Raw genomic sequence first — 19,452 nt, 5'->3', positions numbered from 1 at the left:
TTGCATAGTATAAGGCTGATTCATCTTTCTATTTTTGCCTTCTGCCTAAAAAGTACTATACATAGACCAGGTTTATATCAGAGAAATATAATGTTAGTACTTTAAAAACAAATATACATTGTGAGTAATGTACCACTATCAGAAGGAGAGCAATGTGAACCAATTAAATTGCTCAGGGTGTAAATGACTTCTCAGTGTGAACAGCGATAGGAGAAACAGCCCCAAATTATCTTCATTATAACTGTCCTTACACAAGAAAGCTTTTCAATGGTATGTGATACTGTAGGTGGTAGATTGGATTTTAAATGATCCGTACAGTCCTGTTAGAAAATATTTTAAAATGCCTTAGAAAATTAGCATGAACTCTAGAAGACACGTAACAGACACCCTAACCAGCCAATAAAAACTCTAGAACATACAATTGCCATAATCAGTCAGATGAAAAGCTCTTCCTGCCTAGTCCCTTGTCTGATTGTAGCCAGTGCCATTGTTTAGTGAAGAAGGTAAAGTAAAGCATCAGCTTTGCTGCTCCTTGCAGTCCTCTTCTAGCTCAGCAATTTGGGTTTCATAGGTTCGGGAGCCACAAGCTGTATTTCTATGTCAATCAGATCTTGATGGATTAATCTTCCATTAAATTATCTGCTTGATTTTGTAACTAACATCAGCTTTTACCACCCAAAATACCCTACAGTAAACTCAATATTGAAATTGAAGAATCACCTTTTTGCTTTTTTAAAAACCTGCCAGGTGAGACCCACTTGAGACCACCCCTAACTCTTAGCTCATGAGGCACGAGACCCTGATCAATGTCCTAATGGACTTTCTTTGTGCTGTTGCAGATTCTACAAAACCTCCATCATAACTTTTCCTTCTTCGATGTTTAAGATGCAAATACTGAGATATATTCAATCAAGTGTGGATATCTATAGGGTATTTACATCTGAGCAAGTCACCACATAGTCTCTTTATATTCAATGGCTAATAAAAAACAGGAGTTGGACACAATGTAAGGTTTTACTATCGGACAGCATGAAACACATTCTGAATGGCAAAGACTGAACTGAGCAGATTTTCACTGACTAAATTGGGAGCCTAGGCAACTAGCTCCCATGCAGACAGCAGATGTGAAATTACACAAGACAAACTACTCCATTTATTCTGTCCCTGTATAGGATCTTTCAATACCTTTTATCTAATCTACTATCATCTTTTCAGATTTGGGATTCAAAATACTGCCTACAGTATACATGATATGGATACAACAGGGACATTACACCATGGCATCATGATACTTTCTGCTTTTTCAGTGAGTCCTAGTGATTCATCTGGTTTTCTGAACAGTCCTGAGTATAAATGTGATGTTTTTTGAGGACTGTCAGTTATGATTCCAAGATCTCTATCGTAAGTGCTAAAGTAACGTTTGAAAGGGCTAAAGGAGAGCTCATTACTGTGCACATACAGTTGGGATAGCTTTTTCCACACACTTTTCTTGAGATTTATCAGATTTCACTTTGCTGACACTCAGTACAGTGAGGTTTTCCTACAGCTGCTTCCAATCTATCCTCATCTTAAGTACTTTGAATAGGTTTGTATCCTCAAGGAGATGTGCTGTTGCATTATTAATTTTCACTTCCAGTTCTTTTTTGTACATGCTGGAAAACACAAACTTTCTGGAGCACAAACAAGCATCACCCACATTGGGAAAACAACCTCTATCTTTTTTTCCCCCCATCTTTTAGAGGAAATAACCAGATAATTGGTTATTTATCCATGTGAAGTGAAAAATAAATACATAATGCATGTGGGATATGTATCCCACAGAAACTTAGCTTTCTTGCTGAAAAACCTTCTCAAATTTCTTTTGGAATGCTATATGGCCTATATGTCCTTCTCAATATGCTCATGTTTCCTTCAAAGCACCCTAGGAGATGTGAGGCACACTTACTTTTATAAAAGCTATACTGCTCTATCTTCTGCAATATATTCTTCCTCTGATTTCCTGATCTGTCACTCCACAGGCCTGACTAGATGCACTGTTTAAAAACTAGCACCACATGAGTACCCTTCTATTCCTGGAAAAATGACCCTAATTTTAAACAAGAAAATACTGTTAATATTTAGAGTTTAAAAAAATACATATAAAGAATTAAAGTGAGATGGTTTTTATCAATATAACAAAAAGATTTTTTTTTAAATTCTTTTTTTAGAATCCATAAAGTAAAGGACATTCATGTATCATGGAAGTGGAAGAATAAAGAAATATTCATAGAATCATAGAATGATAGAATGGTTAGGGCTGGAAGGGACCTTAAACATCATCAAGTTTCAACCCTCCGATGGGCAGGGACACCTCCCACTAGACCAGGCTGCTAAAGAACCTATCCAGCCTAGTCTTAAACACTTTCAGGGAGGGGGCAACTATCACTTTTCCTGGGCAACCTCTCCCAGGGCCTCACCGTCCTCAGGGTGAAGAATTTCTTCCTAATATCCAATCTAAATCCACCCCCTTCCAATTTAAAACTATTCCCCCTTGTCCTATCACTCCATGCCCTTCTAAAAAGTCCCTCCCCAGCTTTCCTGTAGGCCGATTCAGGTACTGTAAGGCTGCTATAAGGTGTCCCTGGAGCCTTATCTTTTGCAGTCTGAACAACCCCAACTTTATCAGCCTGTCTTCATAGGAGAGGTGATCCAGCCCTCTAGTCATCTTCATGTCCCTCCTCAGGACATCTTCCAACACAGTACTCAGGTGGGTTCTCAAGAGAGTGGAATAGAGAGGGAGAATCACCTCACTTGACCTGCTGGTCATGCTCCTTTTGAGGCAACCAGGATATTGTTGGCCTGTTATTTACTGTTATAAGTGATTGACTGCATAAGAGTTTCTACATATCTTTTGTATGTCTACTAGTGAAAAATCATTGCAAAGGCATGCCATAAAGAAATGTTTTCACTTTTACAAAACTGTCCTGAAAAATATGCTTTAAAGATGAGAAAAAAACAAAAAAGAAAGAAAAAAAGACAGTAAGAAGATTCTAAGTAGAGACTAATAAGTAATCATCAAATTGGTTTGCCATCAATCTCCTCTCTTTGTGGGTAATACACCTTTGGTTTAATGTCGATTTTGAAGACAGGTTATAGCCTAATAAGATTTAATCAATTATTATATCACTAAAAGAAAATGACAAATCAAGTATAATATCCAAAACTCCTAAAACCAGAGTTAACATCGCTACTGCAGAAACATAGAATCACAGAATGGCTGAAGTTGGAAGGCATCTCTTGAGATCATCTAGGCCAGCTCCCTTGTGCAGAGCAGGGCCAGTGAGAAGCAGATTGCCCAGGACCATGTTCAGGGAGATTTTGAGTATCTACAAGGATTGAGACTCTACTGCCTCTCTAGGTAACTTGTATAAGTCTTTGACCACTCACAGATGTCTTCTTCTTGTAGTCCGATGGAATTACACGTGCTTCAATTTGTACCCTGTGCTTCTTGTTCTGTTGGTGGACAGTACTGAGAAGCCAGCTAGCTTTACTTCATTCCTTCCAAGCAGTTATTTATACATATTGATAACATCCCGAGCCGCATTTTCTCAAGGCCAAGCAGTCCCAGTTCTCTCAGTCTCTACTCATAGGAATGATGCTTCAGGCCTGTAACCATATTTGTGGCTCTGCACCGGACTTGTTTCCATGAAGTCAGTCTGTCTCTTGTACTGGGGAGCCAGAACTGGATGCAGCACTCCAGATGTCCCCTCATCAGTGCTGAGCAGAGAAGAAGTATCACCTCCCTGATCCTGCTGGCAATGCTCATCTTAATGCAGCCCAGGATGCTGTTTGCCTACTTTACCAATAGGGATTATTTCTGTCTTATGGTCAATTTTTGTCTACCATGATGCCATGGCCCTTCTCCGCAGTTAATTTCTGGCCAGCTGGGCCCCTAGAGTGTTCTATTTGCCTCATTTATTTCTCCCAGGACACAGGACTTAGCACTTATCCTTGTTGAACTTCATGATGCTCCTGTCAGTGTAATTCTCCATACTGTCAAGGTCCCTCTGAATGGCAGAACAACCACCTGCTGTATTAACTATTCCTCCCATTTTTATATCATGTTACTAATGGTGTACTCTGTCCCAGGGTCTAGTTTGGTAATAAAGAGGTGAGGCCAACTAATCTGTAGTTCCCTGGGTCCTCCTCCTTGCCCTCCTTGAAGATGACTGACATTTGCCCTCTTCCAGGATTCAGGAATCTCTCCTAGTTGTCTCACCTTTTAAAGACAATGGAGAGTGGCCTTGCAATAACATCTGCCAACCCATGGCTTCATCCCATCAGGACTTATGTATGTTAGAATTATGAGATGAAAAGTCCAACCCCTTCTATGTTCCACAATGGATGTTTCTGACAATATGAAGCACATTCAAGAAAAGACCAGCTGTACCTACAAAGTCTCTTTTCCTGGTTTGTGAGTAGCACTTACACAGGGCAGTAGCCTCATGCCAGCCTGGCATTTCCTTGATGAATTCCCTTATATAGAGGAATTTCTGGCTAGCACAGGTCTATGTTCAACCTCACTTCTCGTAACCAGTGAAGGAGACGTGGCTCAGGGAGAAAAACTCAGGGTGAATTTGTACTGTATTTTTTTTTAATACCAGCAGAAGCTGCAGCTAAATCAGAGCCAGATCCATTTGCACAGTAAGGTAAATGGCTGTCCCATGCTTGGGCCACAGAAGGTTCCCAAAGCTGATGTGTCTCTCTATCAGCTCCCTTAGAGTCCAAGTGGAGAAGTGTTCGTGGGACAGAGGCTAGTTTCAAGTTTTATATTTAAAAGAGTCCAAGGTGGAACAAGCTGACACATTCTACCCAGGACAGTTTAACAGTTTCCATATTTTTCATTCAAAATGGGTCTGTTTCTTCTCTGATGGGTTTAGTGTATTCTGATTCAAATTTCATTGAAACCTGGGATTGTCAGCTGCTAGCTCAATATGCTACACTTAGCTTCCTTTTAAACTCACACTGTATTTTTATTTGATTCTAGTGCTCCTGGGGACAGGCGGTGTTGAAACAAAATGGATTTTAGCAGATTTGATTTTCCATTCCATATATTTTTATAAACTCAGAAATGACCAAGCAAGAATGCACTCGAGTAGAATATAAATCCTCTTCGAGGATAAAAATAGTTCAAATAAGAGACATCAGGGGAGAAAAAAAATAAATAAAATAAAACGCCCTTTAAAGTCCTATCCCATTCTGAATTCTGTATTTTTGAACCTGAGAAAACATTATATGTTTCAAAAGTTGTTTTCTATAATTTGAAGACTCAGCACTTCCTCAAAAATAAGGATACTAAAATTTTAATAGAACGAATAAAACACTAACTAATGCCAGGAATTAATTTTCTTCTTTTTCTGAAATTTCAAGGGAAAAATCTATGAATTGTAGCAATGTTATTTAAAGAAAAAAAGCCCCCTATTTAATTATTAGGCTGCCTAATGTAATGAACAGAAGCAGCACACTAATAAATACACATCCATATCCTAAAACACGTATCACACTGTTACTATGATTTCTTGATTTATTTTTTCTTAAATCAGCAGCTAATATGGAGTTTTATGATCCCTGAACAGACACAATCTATGCTACTGACTTGCCATTTATTCTGAAATTGTGTTCTCCTCCATGGAGGTGGAAAAGTAAATGAGCAAATTTAGCTTGTAATTCAGTCTGCTAGAACAACTATAACCATGACATGCCAAAGCCCATCACTGCTAAAGTGTTCATAAACAGTTCTGCACCAATTTTTCCACATAATCAAAGTCAGTTGCTCAGTTACTTTGCAAGCTAAAAGCTAACCTGGCGATCAAGAGATGAAGTGCCTAGGAACTGGAGGCATCCTAAGGCATTTCAAAGTGTAATCTGAAAGTCTAACACACACTACATGAAAGATGCAGAAAATATAAAGGAATATTTACAAAGGGATTTTTTTCCTTTAGTATGATTTCATTCAGCTTTATTAAAGCTAAAAGCACTTCAAAAGATATGAATGCTTAGGATGCGGAATCTCAGCCAAACCTGGTTTTGAACCATTAAGAACACATCATCTATCTCTATTTGCTAACTTGTGAACAGTGCAGATTAGATATTTAGAAACATAAAAATCTGAATAACCTACCAAAAGGTCTTGTAGGTAACAGACACTCACAGGAGTAATTGCCTTCAGAAAATAATTACTACAAAGTCAATCTCTATTGTGCTGCAAGGCAATACAGTATTTTAAAGACAAACGTAGTATTTCACTGACACAAAAAAAAGGGAAAAAAAAAAAAAAAGCAGCAGTTGAAACCAGCACGATTGTAACAGTTGTGTCATGGTGCTACAAAACACTTCAAGCTTCCAGGCAACAGTGGGAAGACCCTGTATCTCAAGAGGAAAGATGGATTCCTTGCATGGCTGTATAAAATCTTAGCTTAGACTATATGAAGACACAGATTGTATTCTGACACTCAACCAACAGTAAAACAATTCAGATGAGAAGCCTCAAAAACCGCTCTTAAATTTTCTAAACAAAATGCCTATACAGATCAGGAATCTTTATTTTCTCTTCCCCAACAGGAAAGGTCACATTTACATACAATATGCCAACATGTCTTTAAATTTACCGTATAAATATTTCATAATGTTTAGCTTCATAAAATTGATAATTATTACCTTTAGCAAAGGGAACATAGATTTTCATACATCTTGAGGCCAAATGGAGTTATTACAGTCCATCCGGTATGTAGCCTCCAGAAAAATGCAGGTCAGATGCACTGATAAGGTATTTTGCTGGAAGGTATGTTTTCCAATTCTTGAATTAGTACTGCAAATCCCACCTTCATCTTTTCCCCACCACTGTATTATGTGTGGGGAGTGGGAGTGGGTGATACCCCTAACCAAAATCCTGAGGTAGAAATTCCTAGACGCCTTCTGCCTAATAAGGGTATCTTTCAACAATGCAAGCCAAGGGAATTTAGTTCTAATAGTAGGTTTTAGTAGAGCATAAGCAAGAACAATATATAATTAAAGCTAAATTAGGAAGGAAGAATATTAAAATAAAATTCTGAAAAGGAAACAATTAAATAAACCTTGAAAAACGAGCAGCACCAGATGTGGGCTGGGAAACCGCATCAGGAGCAGTGACCACTCTCACAGGCATGTGGGCTAAGAACCTTCTGGGTGGCAGGCTGCCCCGACACATCTTGAGAGAGCAAGCTGTAGCTCTGGGAAAATAAAAGAATAGGTGTGGTTCCTGCTGAAACTGATGGACATTGTCATTCTTAATCCTCTGGATAATCGAACCCAACTAAAAGCCATTTGAAGGTAAAAGCTAAAGAGAATAAAAATAATTTGAGTGGCATTGCTGTCTGGAAAAATTAGTTTCACTGATTCAATTGTCCTATTTGTAATTTGGGGATGATATTACTTGTACTACAGCCTCAGAAAGAAACTGAGGAGATTAACTCATACTCTCTGGAACACGAGAAGCACTGTTAGAGTGCTAAGTGGCAATTATAAGGTTTTATTATGGGTTAACCTTGGACAAAAAAATGAAATAAACCTCTATTAGTCTTTAACTAAATAAAGATTGAAATGAGAAAAACATAGCACAACGGGTCACTGATAAACATCCTAGGCAATCTGACAATTCATTGCACTCCCTACTTTAATCAGTCCCTAAATAATTGCTGTGTACCAGCATATGAGCTTGATAAATTGATTTTATTTAGCTCATTGATTTGCCCGTGTCACAGCAACATTATCACTACAGAATCTGCACATTTGATAGTTACAACACCAAAATACATTCCTAGGAATAGGAGAGTCAATGTTTTAAGAAGAAGAATTCATTAAAAACCTAGTGCTGGCAGACTTCTCTTCATGGAAAAAGAAGGTATCCTCCCAGAAAGCAGACAAATTTAAAATTAATTTCTAGCAATCTTTCTCCCTTTTCCTTCCTCTTGTGCCTCACTGAACGCACGTCTCTGCTTATATATTCACTTCTGGTATGCCCTTTTGCTTTACATAGAAATGCTTCAATAGCAGACTACATATAGCAAATCAGGTTTCTGTTATCAATCTCCTTGGATCTACTTTTTCTCCCTTTAGCCACTCACCTCCTTCAGCCACAGTCGCTTCACAAAGCCTGACTAAAATGGTTCCACAGTAAACAGTGTTACTTGCATTGTATCTTCCCCCACACCCCCGCCAATATTTACCTTTTCAGGTAATTAGAGAAAAAAGACTTTTCAGCAGAATCAGAACAGTTCAAGAGCATCTTAGATATAACGTCATGTCTGAGAATGTTAATATCTGATCACCAGGCTAGCAACTACACACGCTGTGTTTATATGGCCAACTTAAAACAAAATGCCATGTTAAATGCCAGAGCCCCTGCAACAACTATGCCACTTAGGTACTTAAACATCACTGTTTAATTCTGCTTCTAAAAGCCCAAATCCAGTTCTTATTTCTGATAAAGTGATAAAGAGCAATCTCCTAAAAATGTTCTGGTCTGACCTCAATTCTGTACTTGAGAGGCATAAAACGACAGACAAGTCTTTGTACATGTATTAGACAGTTCTCTCAGCAGGCTATCAGAAACCAAGATCAGAGATTACCAATACTTAAAAAGTCAAATTCTGCCTGCAGACATGAATGTTGAACTCCCACTGAAACCAGTAGGATGAGTTCATACAAGGAAAAATTTGGCTCTAAATGAAATCTGTGGATCTAATAATAGTATGTTCTACCCAAACTGGGCTGGAGGTAGAAAAGATTTCCACTTTTTACTGGTCATTTTTTTTCCTTCTTTAGAGTTCAGGAATTTTTCTAGACTTACCATCAATGAAAAAGTCACAGTATTGTTTAGTTCGTGGGCCCATAATCAAAGATAAACTAGTTAACTTTTTCTATTAATAACTGTGTTAACATATTAACACAAACCCTGTGCAAATCAGGTGAAATCTGGTGCAACTGTTTTCCTGGTGCTGATTTTTTCACAAAATGGCCTCCAAGAGGTTTTCTCACACTAGTTGTGATTCCTAAAGAGGTTAATTAAACTGTATTCCTTTTATTTATTCCTTGTTAGGAACATTTCCTTCCTGTTCCTACATAAAAAAAAAAAAAAGTATACTCTCCCTTTAGAACAAGTAGTGTGATATAGACAAAAATTCCTATTTAATTTCATCTCCATAAGACATTCACTATAATTACAGTAGTAGCATCTAAATATGAAATCAGAAATGTATAACAACGCACAGGGAGTGGGTAGAAGGAATGAAGGTTTGCTTCATGTATTTAACATGGGCCATAAAAAACCCTCCAATCTTATGTGACTGATTACATAGCAACAACACAAGGCAGATTAGAGTTTTAGATTAAATTTGTATCAGTTGCAAATACATGACTGTTACATATTAAATAACCACTTGTGATTGTATTTCTTTTTGTGTGAGAAAATAAATTACTTCATAAGCTGATAAAATCAGATTAAAAGACCACAGGACACAACTGAGTAACTTTCACCTCCTACAAGCTAAGAAGCACAGGAGAACTAACTTCAGCTTGTGCAACTATGTGATGAAGAACTCCATGGCATTTACCTCAATTTCATATTTGAAACCAATCTTAGAAAATTAAACTCGCCTACAATAGCAACAACCAAACAATCCTACTTAATTCCTTATTGTATAGAACTACATTAAAAAAGGTAAAAACAACTTACCAGGCTGTATAATCAATTAGGTAATGTATTTAGCTGAAATTTGTGATGTTTTGAAAGATCTTGAAAGTTGACTGGTTAAACAAACTTCAACTATTGCTTTTATCATGGCAAACTCCACAAAATTTTGAATTTATAGATGTATTCAATATACTGAGGACATATAAAGGATGTCAAAGAATTCCAGTGAATTAAATAAGATCTATTCTCCTGATATTTCAGTCTGTTTTAGCATTAAAACAGTTACTGAAGAGTTCTTTCCATTTGCAAATGGTCTTTCCTATTCTGCTGTCAAACAGATGGTGTTATAGGAGGGAATCCATGCCCATGGCAGGGAAGTGGAACTAGATGATGATCTTTAAGGTCCCTTCCAGCCCAAACAATTCTGTGCGTACAAACAATTTAAAAATACTTGATCAAATCTTAGTTCATAATCTAAAATTCTGTATATGGAATGCTTAGGTCTTTTTGGTGAGTTTATATCTAACAATAATAAGGAGTATAACTATAGTGGGGAATAATGCTTGTAAATTGTCAAGATACATCCTAGGCTGTGAGCACTGGAACTACTGAAACAATACTTTAGGGTCACTAGCTTCTGCAGGCTTTCCTGATGAAAACTCTCCTCAAACTTCTCTAACAGCTGTAATAAAAATCAGTGTTGGACAAGAAAAATAGAAGCGATTACACACAGTAGAAATTTGAAATTAAAAGGGGTCTGGCTTAGAATAATGCAGGAAGATATCTAGGGAATGTGAAAAAATTATGTGTTGTCATGTGGAACAAAAATTGGTTCAGAACACCAGGCAAGTTAATTTCCTTCCAAATAGCACTAATTTGCCTGTTGATAGAAATTCAGACCTCCATATGAAAAATAAATATTATCTTTTTTTTTTTTCCCGAGGAATGTACATTCTATCAGTGAAGAAGGGGAATTAAAAAGATCTCAAAAGTTGCTGCATGTGTAATGTCATTTTCCTTTACAGATTGAACTGCAGGAGCTCTGCTAGCTTAATTTAACACATAGCTTAATTTGGTGTTAGTATAAAATAAACACTGAAATGGGCATCACATTACAGTCTGACCACAAACAGCTGCAGCATGGATTTAGTACTGCTAGTGATAACTATCTGTTTGGAAATTCTGGTTATTCAATACATTTTCCAGGTAACTATTTCTTGCATAGTTTGTATGGTTCTATTTAAAACTGCACTTATTATGTCCAGTATACATCTTCATTGCTAGGAGGATACCTGTGTGAACTACTGTCTTGGGTTTAGGGGTCATTCACTAATTTTCTTCTATGGAACTCCTTACTTATTTCTTAGAAAAATTATTCTTTCTTCAGGAAGGATAGTAAATCATTAATTACCTAAACATTTCAAATACTTTTTGAATATTATTTTTCTATGAATGAGAACACAAATTAGAAATTCAACAACTCACTTCGCTCTTGGAATCTCCATTCTAGGCAGTTGTTAGCACTGTTCCTTCATATCAACAGTGTAAATGTTCACTTTGCTGAAATAATTTTCTTCAGCACAACAGGAGCTGAACAGCAACAAAATGAAGTGCAGAAGACTATATAAAGCTTTTTTCTTTTTTTTTCTTTTTTAATTAATTGCCTATGCTTATTCATTGTCTTTTAATTGAGTTTGCTGCATTAGGATAAGTGTTTGTAAGAATATTGTATTTTAACCTTGCCAAATCCATTTCTTTTCCTTCTATAGCCACATATGAACACAACTGAAATTTAGCTAATTATATTAAGGGATTGTCTTACTTTTAGCTTCATTTAGAGAAGAGATGCCTAGGGACAAAAAGATTGAGTGCACATGGAAAGTGATATTCAAACAGGTGATGAACAGACCCATTCAATTGTGATCTATGCATAACTGCAGACTCTGTTCAGTTTACAAATTAGAAAGAAGTTCCACATTGACACTTTCCAATGAACGTTTGTCAGCAACATACAATTGGCTGCAACTTTCTAAAGAAACAAACTTCAGCCACAGTGCTGAAGAAAGTGAAATAAACAGTGCATGATTCTGGTCTAACATCTCGGGGAAAAAAAGGGGTTACTTATACAGAACTTGTGAATTTTTCATTGCCTTTTGTTTCAAAGTTTTGCAGAAAATAATTAGAAATTGTATTAAAATTGTAAGTAGGCTATAAGAAAAGAATTTAAAAGAATATTTATAGTCTTTGTGAATGCACATTCTACACTACATATATTAAAATCCATAATCTATATGCAAAGTTCATAGTCTTCCAATGCAACTGCTTTATTCATAACTATAAAAGTGAATCTGCAAGAGCAACCACCAGTTCTTAAGAAGCATGATTAAGATCTTCCTGAAAACTGCTCACAGGAAAATACAAAACTTAAGTCACTAAATTCTGCTCTGCTTTTTACACTTAACAATCACCCTATTGAGTCTAGGTGCCCTCTTTATATGACAATGAAGAACAAATCCTTCTATAGCAGAATGGAGCTAATTGAAATTAGGTCTGCACAATTCAGCTTTTATTTGGCAGGTCTTCTTGAGATCTGGACTTCTATTTGGAACTAGAGAAACCACAGACACTACTGCCTGTTCTTGAATAAATTTTTATTTTATTTTACAGTGGTTTAAAAAAAAGACAACACCAAAAAATCCCAGAAAGCCAAAAACTAGTTCTGTCCCCCATGGAAGGCTCTCTTGTGTGCTTACAGTGTTGTGTATGACAGAAAACTGAAGTAGGTATATGTGAGTAGTGATGTGGTACAGTATTACTGGCATAAGAAAGTGCTTTGCTTTGTGCTCACATAGGTTTATCAGAGTAGCTAAACAACTTTACCAACAGGTAAACCACACTGCTGAAATTGCATTGCCCTCTCAGTCACAAAGTTCTATGCACAACATCCCGAAATAGTCACTTCTGGTTCAAAAAATGATTTTTTTCAGAGGGTAAACTGACTAAATGTCAAAATGTTCATAAAGGGGGTCCTCTGAATACTCCAGAGCATCCATTCCTATTATTATTTCTTAGCATATATCTAACAGAGAGACCAGAACACAGCAAGAAGCTATCCACATGACCTGTAATGACTGTTGCATACTTGCAGCATAACCATTATCAAAGTTTTGATTGGTATGAAGCAAAGGAGGGTCTTTAGGGGAGAGAGAGAAGAAAGGTGGTTCAGCTGCCAGTTCCTGGAATGAGTCCTTCAATAGGATACCAAAAGAATGAAGTAGGTTTGATTACATATCAATTGCATTCCAGGAAAAGCTTAATATAAAAACTTAGTGGTGGTCTCATGTGACCTTAAGTGTTCTGGGCATACTGATGATAAGGAGAAAATTTTGTTAGTGACTGTGAGAAGATATCCTCTGTTGAATTTGCTGCAGAGGGAAGTAGAAATCTCAGGTCATGTCTAAAATATAATCTGAGTTACAATCAAAATGAGTAGCCAGTCATTAGGGGAGACTAATAGACTTGTTCGGGCTTAAACTAAATTTAAGACTAAAGACTAAATTTAAGTGGTTTGGATTTTAATGGACAGAAAGGATGAGAGAAAGAAGAGAGAGGAAAAAGAATGTCTCTCTTGGAGGAGAGAAAGTATGGGTGATATTAAGAAAATAAGTTATTTTTGAGTCTACAGATAAGATGGCATGTGAATGAAGAAAAAAAGAGAGAATAACAGAGAACACCAGAGAAGTCTGAAGAATATTGTGATCATAGATCATCTGTAGTCTAGATTGCATTCTTTGGGGCAGGTGTGTGAAACTCTCTCTTGTCCTCTGAATCAGAAATCAATACCAATCAGTACATTAATACAGATCAAGGATCTGTAATTATAATCCAATAACACTGATAAAGGTTTAGGTATTTTGTATAAGTTCAATGCTACATCACAGCCTTAACAACCACAGCAAGTGTAACTAAAAAGAACAGTAACAAATAACACAGGGTAAACTCATTCCCTATCAAGCTATACATCAGCTTAGGTTTGGGAAGGCTACTGTGATCCTGACTAGAAGGATTTACATCAAATGCAATCTCACGTGACCAATATTTCAAAGACCTGCTCAGAAGGCTTTTTTGGGTGCTTAGATGTTTAGAGTAATAGGTACTCTCCCTCACACTGGAATATCATCAGTCATTGTGATACATACCATTAAAAAAACCCCAAAGTGAGGATGAGATGTGCAATACATCAATTGGATAATGTTTACAGAGAAAAACTTTACTGTTTACTAATACCCTTTAACCTGTGTCTTCAAAGAATTTAACTTTTGGTTAAAATATTTGCAAAGGAAAAATACTGAAACTTCAAGTTAATCAATTACTAAGAGGAGCATGAAGAGAACTAGTAACCAGGCATATGTAAAACAGGCCAAATGACAGACATCAAAGGCATCCAAAATGTGTAGAGTTGAGTCAAATGTCTGAGCAATTCTCCCAGTCTTGAACATTGCATTTAATGCTTTAAAATTGCACATTAGGAATTGCACAACAGTTTTTAACTCATTTTCCATTCTCATGTGCCCTTTGAGAGATTACTGCCATGTTGGAGCCAGGGACTGGAGGATATCACTAGGATGTAGGAGGAATCAATTCAGCACTGAGCAGGTTGGAGCTTTCTTCCTTCTCCCTCCATTTCTCCTGGTAGATTTTCTCTACCAGAAATCTCTCCTGCGTATTCAGTGTCCTGATCACTGGACCTCCACTTTAGATGAGGAAGGATGTTCAAATAAAGTAGACACTACTGTTCACCTGGCTAATGTTTTCACTCAATTTTATACACTCTTTTTCATAAATGTTCCATATTATTATTTTTTTATGAAGATGTTCATACATTAGATAAGCAATTCTTTTAGAAACTGATTTTGTCTCAAAGCAACATTTTTTACAAGTAATTTTGAATATAATATCATTATTGAAAATGTATGTTGTTGTTAGAATATTATGAAGAAAATAAATCATCATTACATCTTGTAGAAAGGCATAGATTTCTTTTAATTTCTACTACAAAAGCAGCCAAAATAAAATCTTTGTCTTCAACCTCTGATAACTGTGGAAATGAAACACCAAAAAAAGCTCTCGTCCCAATTATTTGAGTTTCACTTAAACAAAATAAGGAGAGGAGGAAATAAAAACAGACTAAATTTCATCATTATTTCTAAGACAGTATCAATGTTTATATCTAAACTTCTACAGACAGGGAACAAATCAGAAATGTACTTGCTACCAACAAACATGTTCAACATAGAAGTAGGCTTAAATCATGCCATGCTGCTTTTGTCACAGCTAATGTAAACCCTCTTTTTTCAGGTTTTGAAAAATTAAACCCAGCAATTAAGGCTAGGATTGTGAGTATATTTTAAGTATTTTTACACTTCAGGTAGATAAGCTCAGGATATAAAGAATCACATGGGTAGTCTACCTAGTTCACATGCAGCAAAGGCAAACTTGAAAACTTTTGAAGGATTTGCATGCTCTACTTTATGATTACATTAATGATTGGTTTTGATTTCCAACTTTTCAAAAGTATATTTCACTAAGAAAAAATACCTATGTCATAAATATAAGTAACTGTGGTAAAACCTACAAAACCTAGACCCACAGCTTTATATAGGACTTCACATTGCAGACACAATTGTAGCTTTCTTGGTAGTTGTTCATTTCACAAACATGCTTGAAATTGCCTAGCTTGTACATGCATTTGTCTTCAGCATCTATGTTGGAACAGCATTCCATTAGAGCAATACATACATACATGCCAGATAGCCCATTTATTCATACTACTCACACCGCCAATATTATTCAGCTTTTGGTCTGTTGTGTTCTTAGATTACCTAAGGCAATTATCATGACTGTAGAAGGTGCTGAAAGCACAATATTGCTGTGTTTGCACACTTAGAGGACTATGATTAAAATATTAAATTAAAAGTTAGAATTTATACAGATATGAATCTATGATCTTTTCCAACCTTAATAATTCTCTGATCCATGTTTAATTTCATTTACCTTTTGGCTGATAATCTTAATGTATGGTCCTATCATAGACTATACTCATTAATATTTTAAATAAATAAGGTATATATGAGATAAAACTTAAGGGGTAGGTGGTGGCATCTGATTTTAAATCTTAGGTCAGAAGTCTTGGCTTCTGTCTGACCCTAATATTAGGACTTCAGAAGAAATAATGTGCCATCTACCAATTGATAGCATTAAGATTTCTATTTTGGCTGTTAGTAGAATTTCATTATGTCCTCTAGGACGCATTTTTACTCTTTTTAAACCATAACAGGACTTCACAATAAAATTACGGAGTCACAGGTTTAGAATTAAGTGACTTGCTTGTTTTCTAGTGAGGACAGGGATTCAGTGCTTCTGTTCAGAATATAGAAAAATAGAATGGTTAGGGCTGGAAAGGACCTTAAAGATCATCAAGTTCCACTCCCTCGACATAGGCATAGACACCTCTCACAAGATAGGTGTCTGTCTTCTTCAAGATCATAAAATAATATGTGGGTATCGTAGAAAGTGCTTTCTGATAATTTATAAATAGATCTGAATGAATGAATTTAAATTAAGATAAACAAATTTTGCAGCTAACAGTTCATCATCTATCAAGTAATCCATTTAATCTTGTACATTATTTGTAGAGGATACATGTTAAACTTTCCTGTGTGATTAAAACTCATGGACTTTTTTTTATAAACTACTTCTGATTTTTAAAGGCATTTTTCCTGCCATTAGTCATTCTATTTCCTCTTCCTTAGATCCTAATGTTCTCCTAGAGAAAGCAACAGTCAGCTCAGGTCTGCTTCAAAATGACTGATGATTCCCATTTAGGTGAAAGGAACAGAGGCACTTTGTTCTTATCAAAATGGCAACTGCCTCTATTGTGCTCTAGCTGAAGGAATTCTGGAGTATTTATAAAGTCTGGCCATGGCAGTCATGCCGAAAGACGACAAGTCCTCAGGAGTTTCTCAATAAGCAATGACTTTAGGAAACAACCATTGAAAGCAGATAAGCATGGACGCATATAAAAAAATGACAGTTTTTCCAGTATGTGTTTCCTTTAAAAAAAAAAATACAAACAACCCTATTTTATGTAATAAGAGCTAGTTATCAATTAAGACAGACATCAAATGCCACCATCATGACAAAACAACAACAAAACCATATACTTTACCTTATTTAAATTCTACTCTACAAGTATAGACACGATTATGTACTCGACATGCTTACAAAAGTATTATAAAGAACAGAATTAATTTTTGGTACCTGTACCATATATTATCATATCAATTCTATTTTGCTTTCTTTACTGTTAACTCTGTGCTGAGGTTATATACACAGTCCTGTGGTGCTTTTTATCCATGTTAGCAAAATACTTTCTCAGTGCTGATTCAATTCCATTTTAATCGCGGAAATTATAAAACTCTGTATGTACTTACCTTTTTAAAAATCACTATGACACAAAGCTATCAGTTTCTCATTTTTAAAGATAATTCCTGATTTTGGGGCTCATATGATGAACAAGCCAATTATTTTATACTCAGAAATACAGATATACTGACACGTACCTTGACTTTTTCTAAGTGATCCTGCAGAGAGTCAATTAGCAGATCCCCCACTGGCTGCCAGGATCCCTTGAACACTTCAGCCTGGCGTAGTTTCAGGTCCAGTTCATCCATTGCCTCCTGAAGGCCCTGCAGTCTTTCAAGAGCATCATCTATCTTCTTTTGCCAATCAGCAGACTGTAGATTCAGCTTATCCCACTCAGTTCTGACTTCATCTGCTTGCCTTTGGAGAAGTTTAGTGACATTGTGGGCCCTTTCCTCGGGTGATAGCTCTAAATGTGAAAGTCAAGAGCCTTTTAAAACATATTCTGTCTTAGAAGAAAAATAATTGCCATCTGGGTAAGTTCTAAGCTAAGTAAGACACTATTCATAACTAGAGAGACCTGTGAGATTTGTGAGATTAATGTATTCTCATTTGAAAATCTCTTAAAATTTTTAAACCTCACCACCATAAGAATCAACAAAATGTACATGAAAGCGTTTTTAAACATGCAAGGTGTAGCTGAAAGTTTGTCAACTGTGTCCTGATTCAGCAAAATAGTTCTGTGCCTACATAAACATTAGTAATTGTGAATCATTTGCTGCAATTGAGTGGATTCTGGAGTTTCTGTAGTATTGTGGCTACAAGTTGAACTTTAGATTAAGTAGCAGCTTTCAGACCTCAGATGGGCCTTTAGTTATAAATGCGTCTTGAGGGTTTAAAGCCGGTTTCAAAATCTGCTTATAAATATGCAAGTCTCTTTAGGGCCACAGTGTTCAGAAGGATTGCTAAGGATTTCTTTCATGGGTATTTTTAGCTTAGTTTCTGAATACAGACATTCAGCTTGGTGTGTAAAAGAAATGCTTTCACAGCGGCTGACAGAATTTATTTAATCACTGCTGATCATCACTGATCTTTCCAGCAATGTGTTATTACCCTGCTCTTTCCTCAATTACCTCTTGGTTCCGGGTAGAGCTTCTCCAGTCCCTCCACAGGCTGCTCTGCTACGAAGATTCGCACAGTCTCAAGCGCACTCCTGATAACAGGTTCTTTTGTTTTCAGCTCCCTCTTGAAAGACTGAGAGATCAAACAAAATTATTGTAAGTGGATATATAACGAAATACTGAATGGTAGCCTGTGTTTTTTTCAATTAAAGAACAAAATTTCTAACTGCTCCACGCGTGTATTCCAAGTAGCTACCAAAAGAAAAAAAAAAAAAAGAGGTAATCAGCTTTTGCATAATCACATTATATTCAAAGGAGTAAATGTATTACCAGCATGCTGCAAAGTACCTGGGGGTGCTGATCAAATTTTCACTGTGGGAGGGATCTCTTTTCTTAGTTAACATGAGAGTCAATTCCAAAACCAAGCTTCAAGAGACAGGGCTTGGACTGGCTTGGACATATGCATGCATGAGTAAAAATTAAAAGGCAGAAAGTAGTCCTTAGGAAATCACAGAATTGTAGGGGTTGGAAGGGACCTCCAGAGATCACCAAGTCCAGCTTCCGGAGCCTAACTAGTTAATTCCTGGTTGCTTTAATAGGTATTTATTATCAGTTTCCATATCTTTACACCTATCATTGCTCAGTGGTATGTTCTGCTTTCAGATCAAGTGTATTACTCCCTTTCATCTCATCCTTTTCTGGCATCATTTTTGGCACCTGTATCCTTTCTTGCCTTTTCTTCCTACTCTCTATTTGCATTTTTCTTCCTTCAGCAGCAGCAGCTCTCTTAATATCTTTCTTCTATTCCCTGCTTTTAAAATGACAATATGCGAGATTTGCGAGGTTGGTATTTAAAATTTTTGTAGGCTACTGAAAGTATACACACCTTTAAGTTTTTATTAATCTGAATCCAACTGTTCACCACACAAAAATACAGATGAAACCTGGCCTGTGGCTTGCATGTGGTGTTAGGACTTTTACATATTGTACCGAACTTATCTAAATGAACCTTACCACTGTGTTATTTCAATATTTTCTTCTTTATTTATGAAACACTATCAAATGTGTACTGTTTTCAAGTAGCATCGAGGTAAAATATGCAGATAATTATAGTGCAGTGTATCACAAAACACAATACTGCAAAAAGGAGAGCCATATGCCATGAGTGCAAAGCAGATATTTTACTTCAGGGATTAGAAA

General features: G+C 36.4%; 1 protein-coding gene across 4 annotated transcripts in view; it reads right to left on the bottom strand.

The window, feature by feature from the left end:
* DMD (dystrophin) overlaps positions 1-19,452 on the bottom strand; it is a gene marked incomplete at its 5' end in the record, with an annotated part of 1,290,802 nt that overhangs the window by 178,870 nt on the left and 1,092,480 nt on the right. For all 4 annotated transcript variants that reach the window (XM_084279200.1, XM_084279202.1, XM_084279199.1 and 1 more), the window contains 2 exons: positions 17,332-17,600; positions 18,265-18,385. In XM_084279200.1, coding sequence (XP_084135326.1) covers positions 17,332-17,600; positions 18,265-18,385 — 390 coding nt within the window. The remainder of the gene's footprint in view (positions 1-17,331; positions 17,601-18,264; positions 18,386-19,452) is intronic.

Source organism: Gallinula chloropus (genome assembly GCF_964237585.1).
Source record: "Gallinula chloropus genome assembly, chromosome: 1".
Classification (NCBI taxonomy): Eukaryota; Metazoa; Chordata; class Aves; order Gruiformes; family Rallidae; genus Gallinula; species Gallinula chloropus.
This window is presented reverse-complemented; position numbering and strand designations above follow the sequence as displayed.